This window comes from Euprymna scolopes, chromosome 23, assembly GCF_053919585.1.
Source record: "Euprymna scolopes isolate OS-2025 chromosome 23, ASM5391958v1, whole genome shotgun sequence".
NCBI lineage: Eukaryota > Metazoa > Mollusca > Cephalopoda > Sepiida > Sepiolidae > Euprymna > Euprymna scolopes.
Window position 1 is genome coordinate 49,113,956 of NC_136504.1, and position 20,224 is coordinate 49,134,179.

Consider the following 20,224-nt stretch of genomic DNA (forward strand, 5'->3'; position numbering starts at 1 on the left):
TACAGTGCGCAGGTCAAATTCTGCAAAAGTAGCGATTCGTGTTTATTTGTTTATGTACACATGCGCAACCGGAAGTCATAAACCGGAAAGTGGGTTACATCACTCGTTACAAGGCCATTTGAGTTTTATAATTATATATATTATAGTGGAGCCAATATATAGTAATGATCTAAAAAGTTTTTAAAAAATGACTTTTGTGCTACCAATCAGAATCGAAACCAAAACGTTTAGCTTACAATTTACTTTTTCCTTTGACGTTAATGCCTATGCTATGAAGACATACTTTCTGCAAGTCTAAAAATTAAAAAATGAACCAATAGCTATTAAACATGCATATTCGTAATGCCGTCGGTCGACCTTCACCTGACAAATTTCATTTTTTTTTTTTTTCACACGTTTGCACGGATTTTCCCGGGCTAAAACCCAAATATAAAGTTTTGCATGGGTTAGAATACCCTATATATGAAGTTTCATGTCCGTAGACCAAAAACCGACAGAGGAGTTTAGTAGGCAAATATTTTTAAACAAATATATATACGCATACATAAATATATATATATAGAAAGAGGTTTGTGTTTACTATATCCTTTTTACACAAATATTACTCAAGTATAAATCATGTAGAATAGCTGCATGAATATAATTAAACGTAATAATTAACTAAAGATGATCATCCTATAAGAAAACAAAAAAAACTAAATAGAGAATTAATTAAAATGAATGTTTAAAAGAATATGCAAATTAGCTAGATCTCTTGCAGTTCATTATATAGTACATACTAGGTAGTTTTACTACATCTTGGCCTTTTGGTCAAGATCAAAGTGTAGTATCTGTTCCGACAGATATTGCAAGCTATGACTAGCTATGACTAGCAAAGACCAGATGTGGGGGCAACCCCACATGCCTGACCTTTAACCAGCTCCCATTTCCCACCTCTCGGGAGCTGGTCCCCTTTTTCCCTTCCCCTTCCCTTCACTCCTCACATTAAAAATCGGCCTTGTGCCTAATTTGCTCGGTGGGGGAGCAAATAAATACAATCTGTTCCGACAGATGCTGCACTTAAGATAATTTGTACCAGTCAATGGAGGGGAAACCCTCTATACTGGGACAATTATTATTTTTGGTAACCAGAGTGCCCCCTTTTTGCCTACTTTTAGGGGAGCTGGTTTTAACCTCACATTAAAAACGGCCTTGTGCCTAATTTGCTCAGTGGGGGAGCAAATAAATACCATCTGTTCCGGCAGATACTGCATGCTATGACTAGCAAAGACCAGCTGTGGGGGCAACCCTACATGCCTGACCTTTAACCAGCTCCTATTTCCCACCTCTCGGGAGCTGGTCCCCTTTTCCCCTTCCCCCTCCCTTCACTCCTCACATTAAAAATCGGCCTTGTGCCTAATTTGCTCGGTGGGGGAGCAAATAAATACCATCTGTTCCGTTCCGGCAGATACTGCACTTAACATAATTTGTACCAGTCAATGGAGGGGAAACCCTCTATGCTGGGACAATTATTATTTTTGGTAACCAGAGTGCCCCCTTTTTGCCTACTTTAAGGGGAGCTGGTTTTTACCTCACATTAAAAACGGCCTTGTGCCTAATTTGCTCTGTGGGGGAGCAAATAAACACCATCTGTTCCGGCAGATGCTGCAAGCTATGACTAGCTAGGACTAGCTATGACTAGCAAAGACCAGATATGGGGGCAACCCCACATGCCTGACCTTTAATCAGCTCCCATTTCCCACCTCTCAGGAGCTGATCCCCCCTTTCCCTTCCCCCTCCCTTCACTCCTCACATTAAAAATTGGCCTTGTGCCTAATTTGCTCGGTGGGGGAGCAAATAAATACCATCTGTTCCGGCAGATACTGCAAGCTATGACTGGCTATGACTAGCTATGACTAGCAAAGACCGGATGTGGGGGCAACCCCACATGCCTGACCATTAACCAGCTCCCATTTCCCACCTCTCGGAAGCTGGTCCCCTTTTTCCCTTCCCCCTCCCTTCACTCCTCACATTAAAAATTGGCCTTGTGCCTAATTTGCTCGGTGGGGGAGCAAATAAACACCATCTGTTCCGGCAGATGCTGCAAGCTATGACTAGCTAAGACCAGATGTGGGGGCAACCCCACATGCCTGACCTTTAACCAGCTCCCATTTCCCACCTCTCGGGAGCTGTTCCCCTTTTTCCCTTCCCCCTCCCTTCACTCCTCACATTAAAAATCGGCCTTGTGCCTAATTTGCTCGGTGGGGGAGCAAATAAATACCATCTGTTCCGGCAGATGCTGCAAACTATGACTAGTCATGACTAGCAAAGACCAGATGTGGGGGCAACCCCGCATGCCTGACCATTAACCAGCTCCCATTTCCCACCTCTCGGGAGCTGGTCCCCTTTTTCCCTTCCCCCTCCCTTCACTCCTCACATTAAAAATCGGCCTTGTGCCTAATTTGCTCGGTGGGGGAGCAAATAAATACCATCTGTTCCGGCAGATACTGCAAGCTATGACTAGCTATGACTAGCAAAGACCGGATGTGGGGGCAACCCCACATGCCTGACCTTTAACCAGCTCCCATTTCCCACCTCTCGGGAGCTGGTCCCCTTTTTCCTTTCCCTCTCCCTTCACTCCTCACATTAAAAATCGGCCTTGTGCCTTATTTGCTCAGTGGGGGAGCAAATAAATACCATCTGTTCCGGCAGATACTGCAAGCTATGACTAGCTATGACTAGCTATGACTAGCAAAGACCGGATGTGGGGGCAACCCCACATGCCTGACCTTTATCCAGCTCCCATTTCCCACCTCTCGGGAGCTGGTCCCCTTTTTCCCTTCCCCCTCCCTTCACTCCTCACATTAAAAATTGGCCTTGTGCCTAATTTGCTCGGTGGGGGAGCAAATAAATACCATCTGTTCCGGCAGATACTGCAAGCTATGACTAGCTATGACTAGCAAAGACCAGATGTGGGGGCAACCCCACATGTCTGACCTTTAACCAGCTTCCATTTCCCACCTCTAGGGAGCTGGTCCCCTTTTTCCTTCACCCTCCCTTCACTCCTCACATTAAAAATCGGCCTTGTGCCTTATTTGCTCGGTGGGGGAGCAAATAAATACCATCTGTTCCGGCAGATACTGCAAGCTATGACTAGCTATGACTAGCAAAGACCAGATGTGGGGGCAACCCCACATGTCTGACCTTTAACCAGCTCCCATTTCCCACCTCTCGGGAGCTGATCCCCTTTTTCCCTTCCCCCTCCCTTCACTCCTCACATTAAAAATTGGCCTTGTGCCTAATTTGCTCGGTGGGGGAGCAAATAAATACCATCTGTTTCGGCAGATACTGCAAGCTATGACTAGCTATGACTAGCAAAGACCAGATGTGGGGGCAACCCCACATGTCTGACCTTTAACCAGCTCCCATTTCCCACCTCTCGGGAGCTGGTCCCCTTTTTCCCTTCCCCCTCCCTTCACTCCTCACATTAAAAATTGGCCTTGTGCCTAATTTGCTCACTGGGGGAGCAAATAAATACCATCTGTTCCGGCAGATACTGCAAGCTATGACTAGCTATGACTAGCAAAGACCAGATGTGGGGGCAACCCCGCATGCCTGACCATTAACCAGCTCCCATTTCCCACCTCTCGGGAGCTGGTCCCCTTTTTCCCTTCCCCCTCCCTTCACTCCTCACATTAAAAATCGGCCTTGTGCCTAATTTGCTCGGTGGGGGAGCAAATAAATACCATCTGTTCCGGCAGATACTGCAAGCTATGACTAGCTATGACTAGCAAAGACCAGATGTGGGGGCAACCCCACATGCCTGACCTTTAACCAGCTCCCATTTCCCACCTCTCCGAAGCTGGTCCCCTTTTTCCCTTTCCCCTCCCTTCACTCCTCACATTAAAAATTGGCCTTGTGCCTAATTTGCTCAGTGGGGGAGCAAATAAATACCATCTGTTCCGGCAGATACTGCAAGCTATGACTAGCTATGACTAGCTATGACTAGCAAAGACCGGATGTGGGGGCAACCCCACATGCCTGACCTTTAACCAGCTCCCATTTCCCACCTCTCGGGAGCTGGTCCCCTTTTTCCTTTCCCCCTCCCTTCACTCCTCACATTAAAAATCGGCCTTGTGCCTAATTTGCTCAGTGGGGGAGCAAATAAATACCATCTGTTCCGGCAGATACTGCAAGCTATGACTAGCTATGACTAGCTATGACTAGCAAAGACCGGATGTGGGGGCAACCCCACATGCCTGACCTTTATCCAGCTCCCATTTCCCACCTCTCGGGAGCTGGTCCCCTTTTTCCCTTCCCCCTCCCTTCACTCCTCACATTAAAAATTGGCCTTGTGCCTAATTTGCTCGGTGGGGGAGCAAATAAATACCATCTGTTCCGGCAGATACTGCAAGCTATGACTAGCTATGACTAGCAAAGACCAGATGTGGGGGCAACCCCACATGTCTGACCTTTAACCAGCTTCCATTTCCCACCTCTAGGGAGCTGGTCCCCTTTTTCCTTCACCCTCCCTTAACTCCTCACATTAAAAATCGGCCTTGTGCCTAATTTGCTCGGTGGGGGAGCAAATAAATACCATCTGTTCCGGCAGATACTGCAAGCTATGACTAGCTATGACTAGCAAAGACCAGATGTGGGGGCAACCCCACATGTCTGACCTTTAACCAGCTCCCATTTCCCACCTCTCGGGAGCTGATCCCCTTTTTCCCTTCCCCCTCCCTTCACTCCTCACATTAAAAATTGGCCTTGTGCCTAATTTGCTCACTGGGGGAGCAAATAAATACCATCTGTTCCGGCAGATACTGCAAGCTATGACTAGCTATGACTAGCAAAGACCAGATGTGGGGGCAACCCCGCATGCCTGACCATTAACCAGCTCCCATTTCCCACCTCTCGGGAGCTGGTCCCCTTTTTCCCTTCCCCCTCCCTTCACTCCTCACATTAAAAATCGGCCTTGTGCCTAATTTGCTCGGTGGGGGAGCAAATAAATACCATCTGTTCCGGCAGATACTGCAAGCTATGACTAGCTATGACTAGCAAAGACCAGATGTGGGGGCAACCCCACATGCCTGACCTTTAACCAGCTCCCATTTCCCACCTCTCCGAAGCTGGTCCCCTTTTTCCCTTTCCCCTCCCTTCACTCCTCACATTAAAAATTGGCCTTGTGCCTAATTTGCTCAGTGGGGGAGCAAATAAATACCATCTGTTCCGGCAGATACTGCAAGCTATGACTAGCTATGACTAGCTATGACTAGCAAAGACCGGATGTGGGGGCAACCCCACATGCCTGACCTTTAACCAGCTCCCATTTCCCACCTCTCGGGAGCTGGTCCCCTTTTTCCTTTCCCCCTCCCTTCACTCCTCACATTAAAAATCGGCCTTGTGCCTAATTTGCTCAGTGGGGGAGCAAATAAATACCATCTGTTCCGGCAGATACTGCAAGCTATGACTAGCTATGACTAGCTATGACTAGCAAAGACCGGATGTGGGGGCAACCCCACATGCCTGACCTTTAACCAGCTCCCATTTCCCACCTCTCCGAAGCTGGTCCCCTTTTTCCCTTCCCCCTCCCTTCACTCCTCACATTAAAAATTGGCCTTGTGCCTAATTTGCTCGGTGGGGGAGCAAATAAATACCATCTGTTCCGGCAGATACTGCAAGCTATGACTAGCTATGACTAGCAAAGACCAGATGTGGGGGCAACCCCACATGTCTGACCTTTAACCAGCTTCCATTTCCCACCTCTAGGGAGCTGGTCCCCTTTTTCCTTCACCCTCCCTTCACTCCTCACATTAAAAATCGGCCTTGTGCCTTATTTGCTCGGTGGGGGAGCAAATAAATACCATCTGTTCCGGCAGATACTGCAAGCTATGACTAGCTATGACTAGCAAAGACCAGATGTGGGGGCAACCCCACATGCCTGGACTTTTAACCAACTCCCATTTCCCACCTCTCGGGAGCTGGTCCCCTTTTCCCCTTCTCCCTCCCTTCACTCCTCACATTAAAAATCGGCCTTGTATCTAATTTGCTCGGTGGGGGAGCAAATAAATACCATCTGTTCTTCAGATGCTGCACTTCCATTTTTTGTTCTCTTTCGGTGGAGGAGAAATCCTTCACGACTGAGACAATTTTTATTTTTGTACCTTTTCTCCACGTTAAAAAACGACACTGGTGTCTAACTCTGTCCCGTGGGGAGGCATAGTAAATAGGTACAGTCATTCCAAAAGTAAAACCTATTTTTTAACTTAAAGTTGAAGAGCTACGAACACAAGAGTGGTACCATTAACACGAGCAGCCTTTTGGGCTTCAGAATGTATTTTTTCTACATAGTCACCACCATTTTCAATGCACATTTTCTGCTTCTGACGCACGTCCATGACAGGGGTTGATTTCTTAGTGTCTCACACCGTCAATATCTGCAACAGAGAGATGAAACTTTCAGAACATAAATTCAATCAAGAAGCTGGTAACGTTACGACTGTACCAACATGAATCACATATGACCTGATTAAAAAAAAATTAAGAATGTATGACGATTTTTTTCAATTTTGACCCCCTTTTTGACCCCTTAAAAACTATTTTAAGAACCATAAAAGGACGGCCGGTAAAAAACATTTAATCATTTGAGGTCCCTAGCGCCGCTCTGAAACTTTTAGTTTCGGAGAAGATAGAGTTTTAAAATATGGAGCAGACAGGGTGAGCCAGCTAACCCAATGAAGATGTTGTGCTGAATGGATGCGATAATTGACAGAGTGTAGTTCCTGGCAGAAGTCTAGAACAGTAAAAACCCCTGAATGCCAGAGCAGCTGGCATTTGTAGAGTGGCACCTGCCCCTCCTGGCATGTTTAGCCAATCAGGCGCCTCAAAATAGAACAATCCACCATCCCTGACTAATTGTAGGCTGGTCCAATGGCAATTAGCATACCACTAATTGCTACTGAATAAATATGTTGAAATTAGTTAAATGGTCCATAATGGTGGAGAGGGAAGGTAAGCGCATTCTTGATTCTACATCTCCCCTCCCCGATCACATGGGGGTAACAGCCTCCGAGGAGGAATGAGCTCCTCACGGCCAGGTTGATTATGTGGGAATAGCCTCGCAAGTACCCGCGCCAACTTGGCTGGCATTGGTCTAGGAGGTTCAGATACTTCTTCTGGAGTGATGTTCCCGCCGGGTTGCTGTGTCCGAAGGTCAAATTGAGGGTCTGGTACGACAGGACTGTTTGTCTCTGTCACTTGGGGTATGTGAGGTGGGGCCCCTGGTAGCGTGCTTTGGAAGGGTTTTGGAGATATGGGAGTCTCAAGTTTCCTGAGGAACCACCAATTCCGCAAGGTGATTCTACCAGAGCCATCAACTCTGATACGGTACTGTCGATTGGGGAGGGCTTCAATCACCCGACCAGTGATGTCCCAGAGTAGTATGACCAAATCCCCACTTTGTAGTGGGCGGAGAGAATGGGCCGTACGGTTATACATCTCTATGAGCCGCGTGTTGCGCCGAGACAGGGTTATCTCGCACTTTCGAGCCGTGGCGATCCATTCCGGATGTGGCTTGTAAAGGGTCGGGTGAGAGGGGAGGTAGTCTCAAAGTCGCCTGTGGAGCAGAAGCTGTACTGGGGATAGGCCGATACCCTGTATAGGGGTATTTCTGTATTGTAGGATGGCCCTGGCAGCCTTGTCGTTATCTAAGGACCTTTGTGGTCCTGTGTTGCCATCTACAACCCTCTGGGCTGCTTTGACAGCTAGCTCCACTCGACCATTGGATTGTGGATAGGCCACAGATTATAACCTGTGCTTTACAGACAATTTCTCTAGAAACTGCTTGAATGGGAGGGATGTGAACGGCGGGCCACCATCACTGCTGAGTTCTTCTGGGGAACTATATGCTTGAAATCTCCCGACAGATTGAGATGAACCGAGAGGCGGTTGCCTGCCCTTGGCTTAGGTAGTACAAGATGAGCCAGCCAGTTAATCTGTCAGCACAAGCAAGGTATCTGTAGTCACCAACGTGGAACAGATCCATGATAATCTGCTGGAACGGCCACTCTGGGGACTGTGTCAATGTAATTGGTTCCCAGGGCTGGCTCGGTGCGATCCTTGTACAAGTCATGCAGTTCTCCCTGGTATTGCGGATGGAGGCATTCATTCCAGGCCAATATATGGATTCGTTTGCTCGGGCTTTCATTCCAGTTGTGCCCTGATGTGCTGAATGCAGGCAGCGCAGTATATTTCCTCGTTGACCTTTTGGAACGACTATTCTTCTGTCTAAGAGCACCAGGTCATCATGGGTGCTGAGTTTAATTATCTCCCTTACATTTGTAATTCAGAGTTATTTCCCTTGGATCAGCATTCAAATATTGCGTTCATAAAAATGAGAAACCAAAACAAACAAACAAAAAAAAAGATAACCATAAAATATCGTGTGTTTTATGTTTATAAAGTAAAACTAAGAATTGTGCGTTTTATTTTTATTAGGATATTAGCAAACCACGGTCGTAAAATACGCATAAGTATTATATTTTAATTCATGCAGATTTCTTATTTATTAGAACCATCTCTATTGATTATTATCGAATATGTGGTAATGATTTCAAAAGTTATAAAATATAATATGATTTGGGTACCATCTGCTAGAATCGAAACCAAAACGTTTAACACCCCAGCCTCGTTACCGCCTGAGATACCAACAGATGGATATGAAAGTTAAAAAAATTAAGAGACTTTGAGCTATGAATGTTTCATTTTGAGCATGCGTAAAAGTAACAGTTTTATTCGACTTATCCCGCCAAGGTCATCTGTTTTATTTTTATTTTTGACCCTTTAAGAGCAATTTTTACCGGCTAAAACTAAGTCGAAAGTGTGCTAAATACCCTATTTATGAAATGTTAACTCCTTAGACCAAAAAGAAGAGTTTAGTAGAAACTTTTCACAAACATACCGACAATGTCACGTATACATACATACATATATATTTCATGATTTTTTTTTTTTTAGGGGGGGGGGTAAAAATTTAAATATTGCAATCGTGACGGGAAGACTTATTATTCATGATTAAAAGTAAAATACACAAAACACGTTTTTAAAAAAAGGAGGGGGGAATCAGCTAACCCGGTTTTCCTTCGTTTTTTTTTTTTTTTTCAAAGCTGTATCGAGGGATTTACGATTTAAAAAAAAAATAAAATAAAAAAATATGTACATTATTAAAATCAAGTTACGTTGCATTTTGTTCATGAGTGAAAAAAAAGGAGGGGAGCGATCAAAATAAAGCAACGTCATGATGTTATTTTCAAAGATTCTAGAGGTTAACCATGCTCAAATTTAAGAGACATCCCTCTGTTTACAGAGAGGCGGCCTCCTCAACCGAACGTGAATAGTTTCCAAAATCTTTAGATGGAATGTTGAGTGAGCACGACTCAGGCTTGAAAATGAGTTTGTGCTGGAGTTCGTTGCAGATGACGGGTTTTTAATGAGATGTCAGTTATTGAAGACCCCATGTGTTGGCAAGTATGTCTGTTGCTTATTACATTACATTTCTGATTTTGCTAGGTACGTACTGTTGGACTCTTCCATCCAATTTCAATGTTGCTCAATCCACATAGCTGGCACCACAACTACTCTTAAAATTGTAAATTACATTATTATTATGATGGGGGATAGAACATCTTTTCGAACGGATGCCATTAACGTTTTCGTAGAGAACACAACATGCACATTTGAAGCAAAATAAGACTTTTGAACCGTTGAGCTGATTTGTTTGTGGAATTTCTCACTTACTGTCTCCAACCACGATAAACAAAGATATATTGGATATTTAAACACTGTTTGACCTTTAGTTTCAGAAAACTTAGTTATTTTCCTTTGCATAACTGACCTAATCACATCAAGAGGGTACCTATTCTTGGATAAGGTATTTCCTCATCCAATTTTGATTTTGAACAAATCATCAGAGCACGATGTGTTAAGATCCCAATTAAATTGATCTTACATTTGAGGGGAGGGCAAAATGAATCCAAGTGTGTATATAATCCCATAAATGTGGATTTGCGGTATATTGGTCTAGGAGGTTCAGATACTTTTATGTTTATAAAGTAAAACTAAGAATTGTGCGTTTTATTTTTATTAGGATATTAGCAAACCACGGTCGTAAAATACGCATAAGTATTATATTTTAATTCATGCAGATTTCTTATTTATTAGAACCATCTCTATTGATTATTATCGAATATGTGGTAATGATTTCAAAAGTTATAAAATATAATATGATTTGGGTCGCTGTTTTTGGTGTTTTTGTTACTATCAAGGAAAGCTATATGGACGAGTAACACTCTCCTTCATAAGTATACTTTAATATTCAATGCATTTTATTGAGTAGGGAGAAAAAATTATTTGCCTTCGTTTGGTTATTGAAGAGACAAAATGTGTCATCCACATATCGGAAATAGACTAATGGTTTCATAGATCCAGAAAGTAATTGTTCTTCATGAAAACCCACAAAAATATTTGCCATTATCAGTCCTTAATCAGTCATGCAAAGAAAAGTAACTAAGTTTTCTGAAAGTAAAGTTCAAACAGTGTTTAAATATCCAATATATCTTTATTTACCGTGGTTGGGGACAGTAAGTGAGAAATTCCGCAAACAAATCAGCTCAACGGTTCAAAAGTCTTATTTTGTTTCAAATGTGCATGTTGTGTTCTCTACGAAAACGTTAATGGCATCCGTTCGAAAAGATGTTCTACCCCCACCCATCATAATAATAATGTAATTTACAATTTTAAGTGTAGTTGCGGTGCCAGCTACGTGGGTCGAACAACATTGAAATCGGATGGAAGAATCCAACAGCACATTCCTAGCAAAATCAGAAATGTAATATAATAAGCAACAAATATATTTGCCAATACATACGGGTCTTCAATGACTGACCATCTCATTAAAAAAAAACATCATGTGCAGCGAACTTCAGCACAAACTCATTTTCAATTCTGAATCGTGCTCACTCCACATTCCATTTTAAGATCTTGGAGACTATTCCCGTTCGGTTGAAGAAGGCTTCTCATGCAAACATAGGGAATGTCTCTTGGGTTTGAGCGTGATTAACCTCTGGGATCTTCGAAAAATATCACAATGTTACTTTATTTTAATCGCTTCCTTTTTTTTTTTTCACTCATAAACAGAACGCAAGATACCTAGTTTAATAATGTACATATTTTTTTATTTTTCCTTTTTAATCGTTAATCCTCAATACAGCTTTGAAAGAACGAGGGCGAAACCAGTCAGCTGATTCCTCCTTTTATTTTTCTTTCCTCTTCTTCTTCCCCCTCCTTTTTTTTTTAAACATGTTTGATACAAGTTGCAAATACCTTATAGTTTGTTTACTTTGATTCAAAATGGCGTAATATGAGCAAACCATAAGGTATTTGCAGCTTCTCTTCCAATTTTCGGATTTTTTTATCATGTCCAACAACGCATTTTATTTCCTTTTGGTGGATTCATTGTTGCTATTTCTTCTGATGAGTTAAGGGCAAAATAGATTCACTGATTAATATAATAATTAAGTGATTGATTTTGTTCTATGAAACAGATACTGTCAAGAATTGTAAGTGTCAATTGAATTAAAGGAATAAATTGTAAGATGGTCAACATAATGAAATTTGAAATATAGACTTTTGTTATTCATTCAGTGTATGCTCTGTAATGACATTGAGTTTCTTAAATAAGGATTGGTATATATAAAATGTTAAATATAAGTGAATAAAGAATATTCCCAAATATATATATATATATATATATATATACTAGCATGGATACCCAGCGTTGCTAGGGTCGACATGAAGTTTTGTTTGGCCACACCTGCTATACAAAGAATATTGAGCAGTTTTTCATTATCATATGTCAACTCCATCGTTACCCCAACAAAAATTTCAAAAATAAAAGAACGGATGAAAACACGAAAATGTAATCCCCCCCCCAAAAAAAATAAAAGAAGTACGTGACAAACTCTCCACCAGATATTTTGGCAGAAGGGATATGAAGAGAAGCTATTCTCCGGATATTGAGCACCTTTTTATGACTATGTACCATTTTAAGTGAATTTCTTTAATGCTGCCTCAGTCTAGAAAGATTAGAGTTTAAGGTCCATTGCAACAAAAACAAACTGTAAATAATTCAGTTTCAAAAATACCAAAGTAAAATTTGTGTTAACCGAAATACATGTTTTTATGTTATAAAAATGATGAGTTATGACTTATTGCGTTATTAAAAGAAAAAAAAATTAGCAGTTATGATGTCAAAAATGTGAACAAAAAAAAACTGGTAAAAAATGTAAATGAAAGTTTTTTTTTTTGTTTGTTTTTTGTTTTAAATAAAGAATCGCAGTTGAATTGGATTGTTTGTTTATTTAAAATGAAAATTCACTGGACTACAATATTAACTGCGACATCACGTTGGAAATTATTTTATTTAAACTAATTCCAAAAATTATGCTTGTAAGTTTGTGTGAATTGTTTCAATATCCGCCGAAAAAAAGGAAAGAAGAAAACAAAAGTAAATAAAGAAAAAAGGACAAAATTGGCGCCCAGAGGAAATAACTCAAACCGATTTCTAAAAAAATCCATGTTCATAAAAATAAATTAAATTAAATATGTTATCAATATAAATCAAATTTAAATAACAAACTTAAATAGAACAAGTAAAACAATTTACTATAAACAATAACTAACATACCGCTATTAAATAAAATCGATTTTCCTTAATATGATATGCAAAGAAGATCATACTGACTGTTTGATGGTTTGCAACCGGTCTCATCCATTACAGGTTTTTGAATGCAGGCGAAACTATTACGGCAGAAAAGTACTGTCAACAAGTGGATGAAATGCATCAGAAACTTCAACAACAACACCCAGCATTAGTCAACAGAAAAGGCCCAATTCTCCTCCGTGACAATGCCCAACCGCACATTGGAGAAATTGAATGAATTGGGCTACAAAACTCTGCCTCATCTGCAATACTCTCCGGACCTCTCACCTTACAACTATCACTTTTCAAGCATCTCATCAACTTTCTGCCTGAGAAATTCTTCAAAAACCTAAGCGATATCTAAAACATCTTCAGCGACTTCATCGCCATCAGAAAGCTAGATTTGAAACCAATTTAATTTAAAAATCTATTTTTTTATATATATAAAAATTCAAACCAAACGATTAAAAACATAAAATTTCATTTAGTTATATCGAATTACGTTTAAAAATTTCGAAATACGTTTAAAAATTTATTTTTAAATTTCAACTCTTTCAAGTTTTGGGGAATTGAGTATTTATCTAGCCTAATGGATTTTCCTAGTATATTAACACTATTATATTTTTCCTATAGTTTTAAAATTGAGACAGATTGTAAATTACATTTATGAAGTACTATATAAAATTTTTAGAAATCATACTTTATAAATGTAATTTACAATCTGTTTCAATTTGGTTTCAAATTAAAATCGGTTTATGTATTAAAAATTTGATATAAAAAAAAATTTTCAATCGAAATTAGATTTTAAAATTAAAATAATTCAAATTTTAAAGTTAATGAAATCATCATCCGAAAAAATAAACTGGGTGGGGGCGAATTTAACAAAACGTGAACTCGTGAGGTATATATATTTTCCACTTCCGGTTATAAAATAGATGAGTATTGGCTGAAGAGAGCTTGATATGGATATCTAAAACGGTCCTAATTATCCGGCTTGAAAACCGACGGTACCAATGACTTGTCTCATCTAACAACTTTCTGTACACAATATATATATATATATATATATATATATATATATATATATATATATATATATATATGAGAGCAAATAGTTAATAAAACATGTTAAAAAACACTTTGAAAAAGAATTACAAACATATTTAATTTGAAAAGGAAACACTAAATAAGTGGATAGTCCTATATACATAGTCTGCTAATTATACAAACAATATTGGTTACATATGTGCACACATGTTTCAGTGATATCTCCATTCAAACAGACTCCCTCTCTGATTTTGTCTGATGAGGTAGTCTCTTTGAATTAGGATTCTACTGAAACATGTATGCACATATGTAACCAATAATGTTTGTATAATAAACAAACTATATACCAGCTCTGTCCTGCATTGAGCACTCTTTAATAATCACATGAGTTCCATTGGATTTACATCTAGGAAACCAATCTATACATCCATTATGTATGTGTGTGTGTGTGTGTGAGAGAGAGAGAGAGAGAGAGAGAGAGAGAAAGAGAGAGAGAGAGAGAGAGAGAGTTAGTTAGTTAGTTAGTTTCGTTGCCCGGGGTCATAAACAACAAAATAAAAGAGTTAAAATGTATATGACATTTTTTCTTTTAAAACTTCTCAATTTCAGTCTCTATCTCCCCGCCCCTTATCCACATCTCTCCACCCGCGACCCTAAACTCCTTTCTTACTCCATCTCTCTCTTTCAAAATAATTCATATCCTTTAAAATCTGAATCTAAAATCTGCGCCCTTTTTTTTTTTTTTCTGCATTTGATGCTAATTAAGCAGAATCAGCACATGAGCATTTTCCATGCAAATTTGTTTGATTCTAACAATTATATTCTGACCGATAAGTCGCATCATCTGTCGTCATGTGCATGTCATTTTTACTTTCAGCTCTTCTGTTACATGAATGGGAAAGCCCTGAATAACTTGTTGCTCCGGAGAGACATGTGTAACTGGAATAAAGGCGCCCAAATCCGGTAAATAGAACATATTTTTGTAAACTGAACGACATTGATGATGAAAATTGAATTTTATTTGTTCACTAAAAACAAAGGTCATTGTTAGTTCTAAAATAGGTTTAAAATAGTTATATGTTGTGATTAAAAATTTGTACAAGCTTGTTTTTATGCAGCTTGTGGAGTTCGGCTCAGACAAAAAATAGAAGCAAAGAAAAAACAATGACTGCATCTTTTTATATGTGCGCGACATTGTGACCTGATATGCAAATGAAATGCTTCTATGGTAAATAAAAAGCGATATTAATCAGTTTTCAGTTGGACATTGGAGCAGCAAATATTGGATTTGGATGTTGGAGTATAAAGTATTAGATTGATATTTGGATGTTGGAGTAGCAAGTATTGGCTTTTAATTTGGATGTTGGAGTAGCAATTATTGGATTTGAATATTGGAATAGGAAGTATTGATATTGGATTTGGATTTAGATGTTGGAATAGAAAGTATTGGATTTGGATTTGGACGTTGAAGCAGTAGGTATTGGATTTAGAGTTGGATGTTTAACAGCAGAGTGTCGAATTTGAGCAGTCGAATTTAACAACATACGTATTGATGAGAGCGATATTTTATTTACTCTCCAGGAGGTTAGGCACAAGGTCAGGTGTGAGTCTGATAAAAGTGTTTTTGTTTTTTTTAATACTTTTTTTCATTTCCAAATAAGGCATATTGCTACTTAAACGTAAAGAACTACTATTTGTGACCATGTTAACAGGAGACTATATAAGAAGATGAGCAAGATTGACTGTTAACATTATATTTAAACTTTTGCGTCTTAGTACAGTAAGAGAAGCAGGAAACAGGGAGAGAATACCAAAGTTTAGAAGTCCAAGGGAGGAAATTATTAGAGTAGAAGGTGTGGCAGCAGCGACAATTCGGGGTTTGAGGTTTTGAATATCTTCAGTTTGTAAACTCCCTGCTGATTGATGCTAGCAGTCAACTTCTCTTCCGGCTTGAGTTCATAAAAAGTTTCTCTCTCTCTCTCTCTCTCTCTCTCTCTCTCTCTCTCTCTCTCTCTCTCTCTCTCTCTCTCTCTCTCTCACACACTCACACACACACACACACAATCCTAATCTTTTGTGATTACATTCAAGGGGACTAACTGTCAGCAACAAAAACGAAAGTGTGAATAGAGTTATCTCCCTTACTTAAAAAACCTGGAAATTTCTAACAATTAAACTTCGATTCCCATTGTGCAAAAATACAAATTAAACTTCGTCTTAAAAAAAAAATTGATAAAAAAAAAAAAAAAAAAAACTTCTTGCCCAGTTCAACTCAGGTCTTGTTGACTTTCATGTTTAGTTCACTATCTGGAATTTTCTTAAACTGTGTTGAATTTTTTAGCTTTTGGCTCGTAAAAGAATCTAATTCACACATAGTCCTTGTACCACTTGCTCTAGTGCTCTAGGTGTATCAGAATTTAGAGGGAATTTTTGACACCCTTAACACAAACGGCGAATAAAATATTGACAAAAAACTCGTAATTTCTCTTTTAAAAGTGGGTTTTATTTTCTTTATGGAATATACTTCCAAAATAAACTATTAAATTTGTTTAAAAAATAATAGAAATATTATTTTTTTATTTTTTAAAAAACAGTGTTTACAAAGTGCCGGCGCGCCTTCATGCAGCCATTTTTTTTTTTTTTTTTTTTTTTACGTAATGAAATCAATTGAATTTTACGAGTTAATTTTTTTTTTCAATTTTTAAACTTTAAAAATCTATCAAAAATTTTTTTCTTGGTTACATTTTTATGCTATTTTCAGGGTTAATGTGAAATTTTATGCTCTTTCCAATAAACTGAGTATAATATTTTAGACAAACGTTCTTTTTTTTTTAAATCAACCCTATTTTGAAATGTTTATTAACATTTTAATAATTAATTTACCACCAAAGTTTTATATATCACAAATTTAAGATAAAAGATTAATAAATAATATATTGTAAATTAAAACAAAAAAAAAAGTGTTTTTTGAAAATTTACCTGTAAAGTCCAAAGTTTTTTTTTTTTAAACCACGTTGATTTTTTTTTTAATTGGAAGCCTATGTTCTGCTTATATTGCCCAGTAAGTAATGGACGATGACAACAATTTTTTTTATTTCATTCAATGTTTTCTCTTTTAGATATTTAAAAAAAATTTCACTCGATAAAGAAGAATGAAAATATAATAAATTAAAAAGTTGTGTATTTCTTTGAGAAAAGAAAAAAAAATTCCTCAAGTGTTTTTTTTTTAAAGGCAAAATCTTATAAGTAAAATTTGACTATTTTTAAACTATGGGAACACATATTTCTTCAGGCACAAAGTTACATGGCTAAAGTGAACGTGTGGTTTTTACTGCCTTCTGTCCATCCGTAGTCCTAAAAAGCACAAACGGCGACTTCCAGTTTTTTATAAAGACATAAAAATGCTTGCGTCAGTGTGCTTTTTTTTCAAACAGTCGTTTAAAAAATTCTTTTAATTAAAAAATAAATGGATTTTAAAATATAAATATGGATAAATTCTGAACAATAAAGAATGGAACTAAACATTCAATAGTATTTTTTATAGGTAAGTGATTTTTTCGAATTTATATCGATATTTTATAACCGAAGTAAGTACAATTTCGTTGATTTTCTTCAAATCTTTTTTAAAGAAAACCGATTTTAAAAAAAACAAATATTGCATAATTTGCTATTAAAACTGTTATTTTTTTAAATTTTTGTCTTTGCTCCTTTAATTGAAAAAAACATTAGTTTGAATTACATTTTTCAAGTAGTTATAAGCTTGTAAAAATAGGAGGTCGAATTATTCAATTTTTTTTCACGCATTCTTAAGATCGGTTTCTGACACTGCTACCACTCCTCTTCCTACCCGGTGTAAAGTATCCAATATTGACTCTTTCAATCAAGTGGACCATATGATGTGGCGACTTTGACATATTAAGTTAAATATTGGGAATATTCATAGCTAAATACCCTTTTAAGGCGAAACCGACTTTTTTCTTTTTTTTTTTTTTTTTTGATTAATGCATTTAAGCCCTATAATAAGGGCAACACAAACTGATAAAAAGGGTAAATTCTTATGTTATATGCCGAAAGAAATAAGTAAAATAATATGTAACGACCAGATCCTATAAATAGACAAAAAATGCAGACACACTTACGAGGTTCCTTCAATAAGTTTCCAGACTTTTTTGTACAGACATTTAAAATTGCTGTAGACTCTTGAAAATTCATTGTTATTGCTTTACATCTTATGAGATGACAGACCAACTTTTATGATTTCAGGTCCAAATCAACAGCTATAGTAGGAATTGGAATGCATCCTACTAAAGCCTGATTGTCACAGCTGGTGAATTTCAAAAAATGCATTCTGGACATGAGGACCCTTTAAAAGAACAATATGACATAAAATTCTGATTTAAACTTGGAACAAATGCCACAGAAACCTATGGAATGCTTTAAAGTGCTTTCAGACTATTTTGCATGAATCGAGCATCAGTTTTTGAGTGACATATGAGATTCAAGGAAGGCAGGCAGTCTGTGAGGGATGCAGAGAGGTGTAGGAGAAGTAAAGAAAGTCAGATTACCAGAGTTGATTGGCCAAATAAAGAATTTTATATATAAGGACCGTTGTGTGTCTATAGAAACAATTCGTGCACAGTTTGATGTCAGTGTGGGAACTGTACACACAGGGGGAACTGAATATTCATAAGATTTGCACAAATGCATCAGTCCACAACTCCATTCTTGTCACAGACTATTTGACCAAGATGGACATCAAGACAGTTCTTCACCCTCCCCCTAGTCCAAACCTTACTCCTTGTAACTTTTGGTTATTCGCTAAGCTCAAGGAAAACCTTAGAGGCTGTCATTATGAGATAATTGAGAAGATGAAAGAGGCGATCATGAGAGTCATTGACACGCTCACACAAGAGGACTTTCATGGGACCTTCCAAAAGTTATTGTAATGGCACAACGAGTACATTGCAGTTGTATGAGATTGCTTCGAAGGGGACTAGAGTTTCATGTGTGTAATATCAATAAAAGCGTCCATATGAAAAAAAAGTTTGGAAATTTATCGAAGGCACCTCGTATATAGTATACTTATTAATAAACTTCCCTACAATCTCAAAGACGACACAAAGTTTGATCTAATTTATGAGGAAGATATACTGAGACCAAAAATAGAATAATAGTACATTTAAAATAAATGAACTAAAAGTAAGTAGTAATAGTAGTAGTAGTAGTAGTAGTAGTAGTAGTAGCAGCAGATAAAATGTAAAGCCGAACCCTAATGTCAAATTATGAAAGTCCCCAGTTATTAGTGGAAAATAAAACAACCTTATAAACATTTTTTTAAAACAAATCCCATTTAGAGTAGAAATATGTAGTAGTCACAAGTAAAATGAGTATCTATTTTTTTTTTTTCACAAATTAATGCCCCCCCCTCCTCCACTAAGCGATTCGGCCACACACTGACCAATCAACTGGCAGCGTGCATTAATTCCATCTGTTCCCTAAAGGACTTTTTTTAGCCCCTTTGGGTGACAACCTTGATCAGTCAGTAGACAGACCCGACACGCAACAAAGCCAGACACTTCTTTTCTCTCATCCCTGTCCACTGGACACTCCAGCATCGACGATTTTCACTGAAGATAACTGCTAGCTAACATGGGACTCCACAAAGAAATGCTGCTTAATCGACACCCAAAAAACTTTATACTTTTTCCTTTTGGCACTCAGTTTGACTTTACTTTTTGTTGTACAAATAAACTTTTTGTTTATTTTGTTTTAAAAGAGGTTTTGTTGTTTAATCCACGCTTCGTGTTTAACAACTATCAATGAATTATTTATATTAGAGTGCAAACTCGCATTTCCCTAAAGATATTTCATGTTGAATCAAGAGATTATGTTCTATATTGTTTGTGCTAATGAATCGTTTTCCACCGAAGGAGGAAGTTTCAAGGGAATATTAAATTCATTAGTGGTTTTCAGTCATATGTATATCCCGGTCAGAGGATATGACAATGTTAGGTTTTTACGGTTCTTGCAAAATGGTGTTGAGGTCCTTTTATGTACAGCGCTTGGTATTCCCAGATAGTTACCCACTAGCAGTAGGGAGGCAAGCGTCTGGTTTTGTCCAGTCATAAAAATACGCTTAAATATAATATTTTTATTTGTCCAGATTTCGTATATATTTCTAAAGTTAAAAAAAAGTATTTGAGTGCCATCAGCTAGAATTGAAACCGAAGTAAAATTGTAGCATTGAAAGCTGGTGATGTTACCACCTGACATGCATATGAACTGCATATGAACTGATTAAAAATTAAAATTAAAAATAAACTAAGACGAATACATAAAATGTATAATAATGTTTTTCAATTTTGACCCTTTAAAAGCTATTTTAACCGGCTAAAGATCCATAAAAGAACAGTCCATAAAAAATCCAATCATTTGAGGCCC

The 20,224-nt window shown here is 38.2% G+C and overlaps 1 protein-coding gene and 1 pseudogene across 1 annotated transcript in view; both read left to right on the plus strand.

The window, feature by feature from the left end:
- LOC145245881 (unconventional myosin-Va-like) overlaps positions 1 to 20,224 on the plus strand; it is a 223,417-nt gene that overhangs the window by 196,458 nt on the left and 6,735 nt on the right. The window contains exon 32 of the mRNA XM_080107602.1: positions 14,661 to 14,746. Within this exon, the coding sequence (XP_079963728.1) occupies positions 14,661 to 14,746 (86 nt within the window). The remainder of the gene's footprint in view (positions 1 to 14,660; positions 14,747 to 20,224) is intronic.
- LOC145246333 (U2 spliceosomal RNA) lies at positions 791 to 954 on the plus strand (annotated as a pseudogene).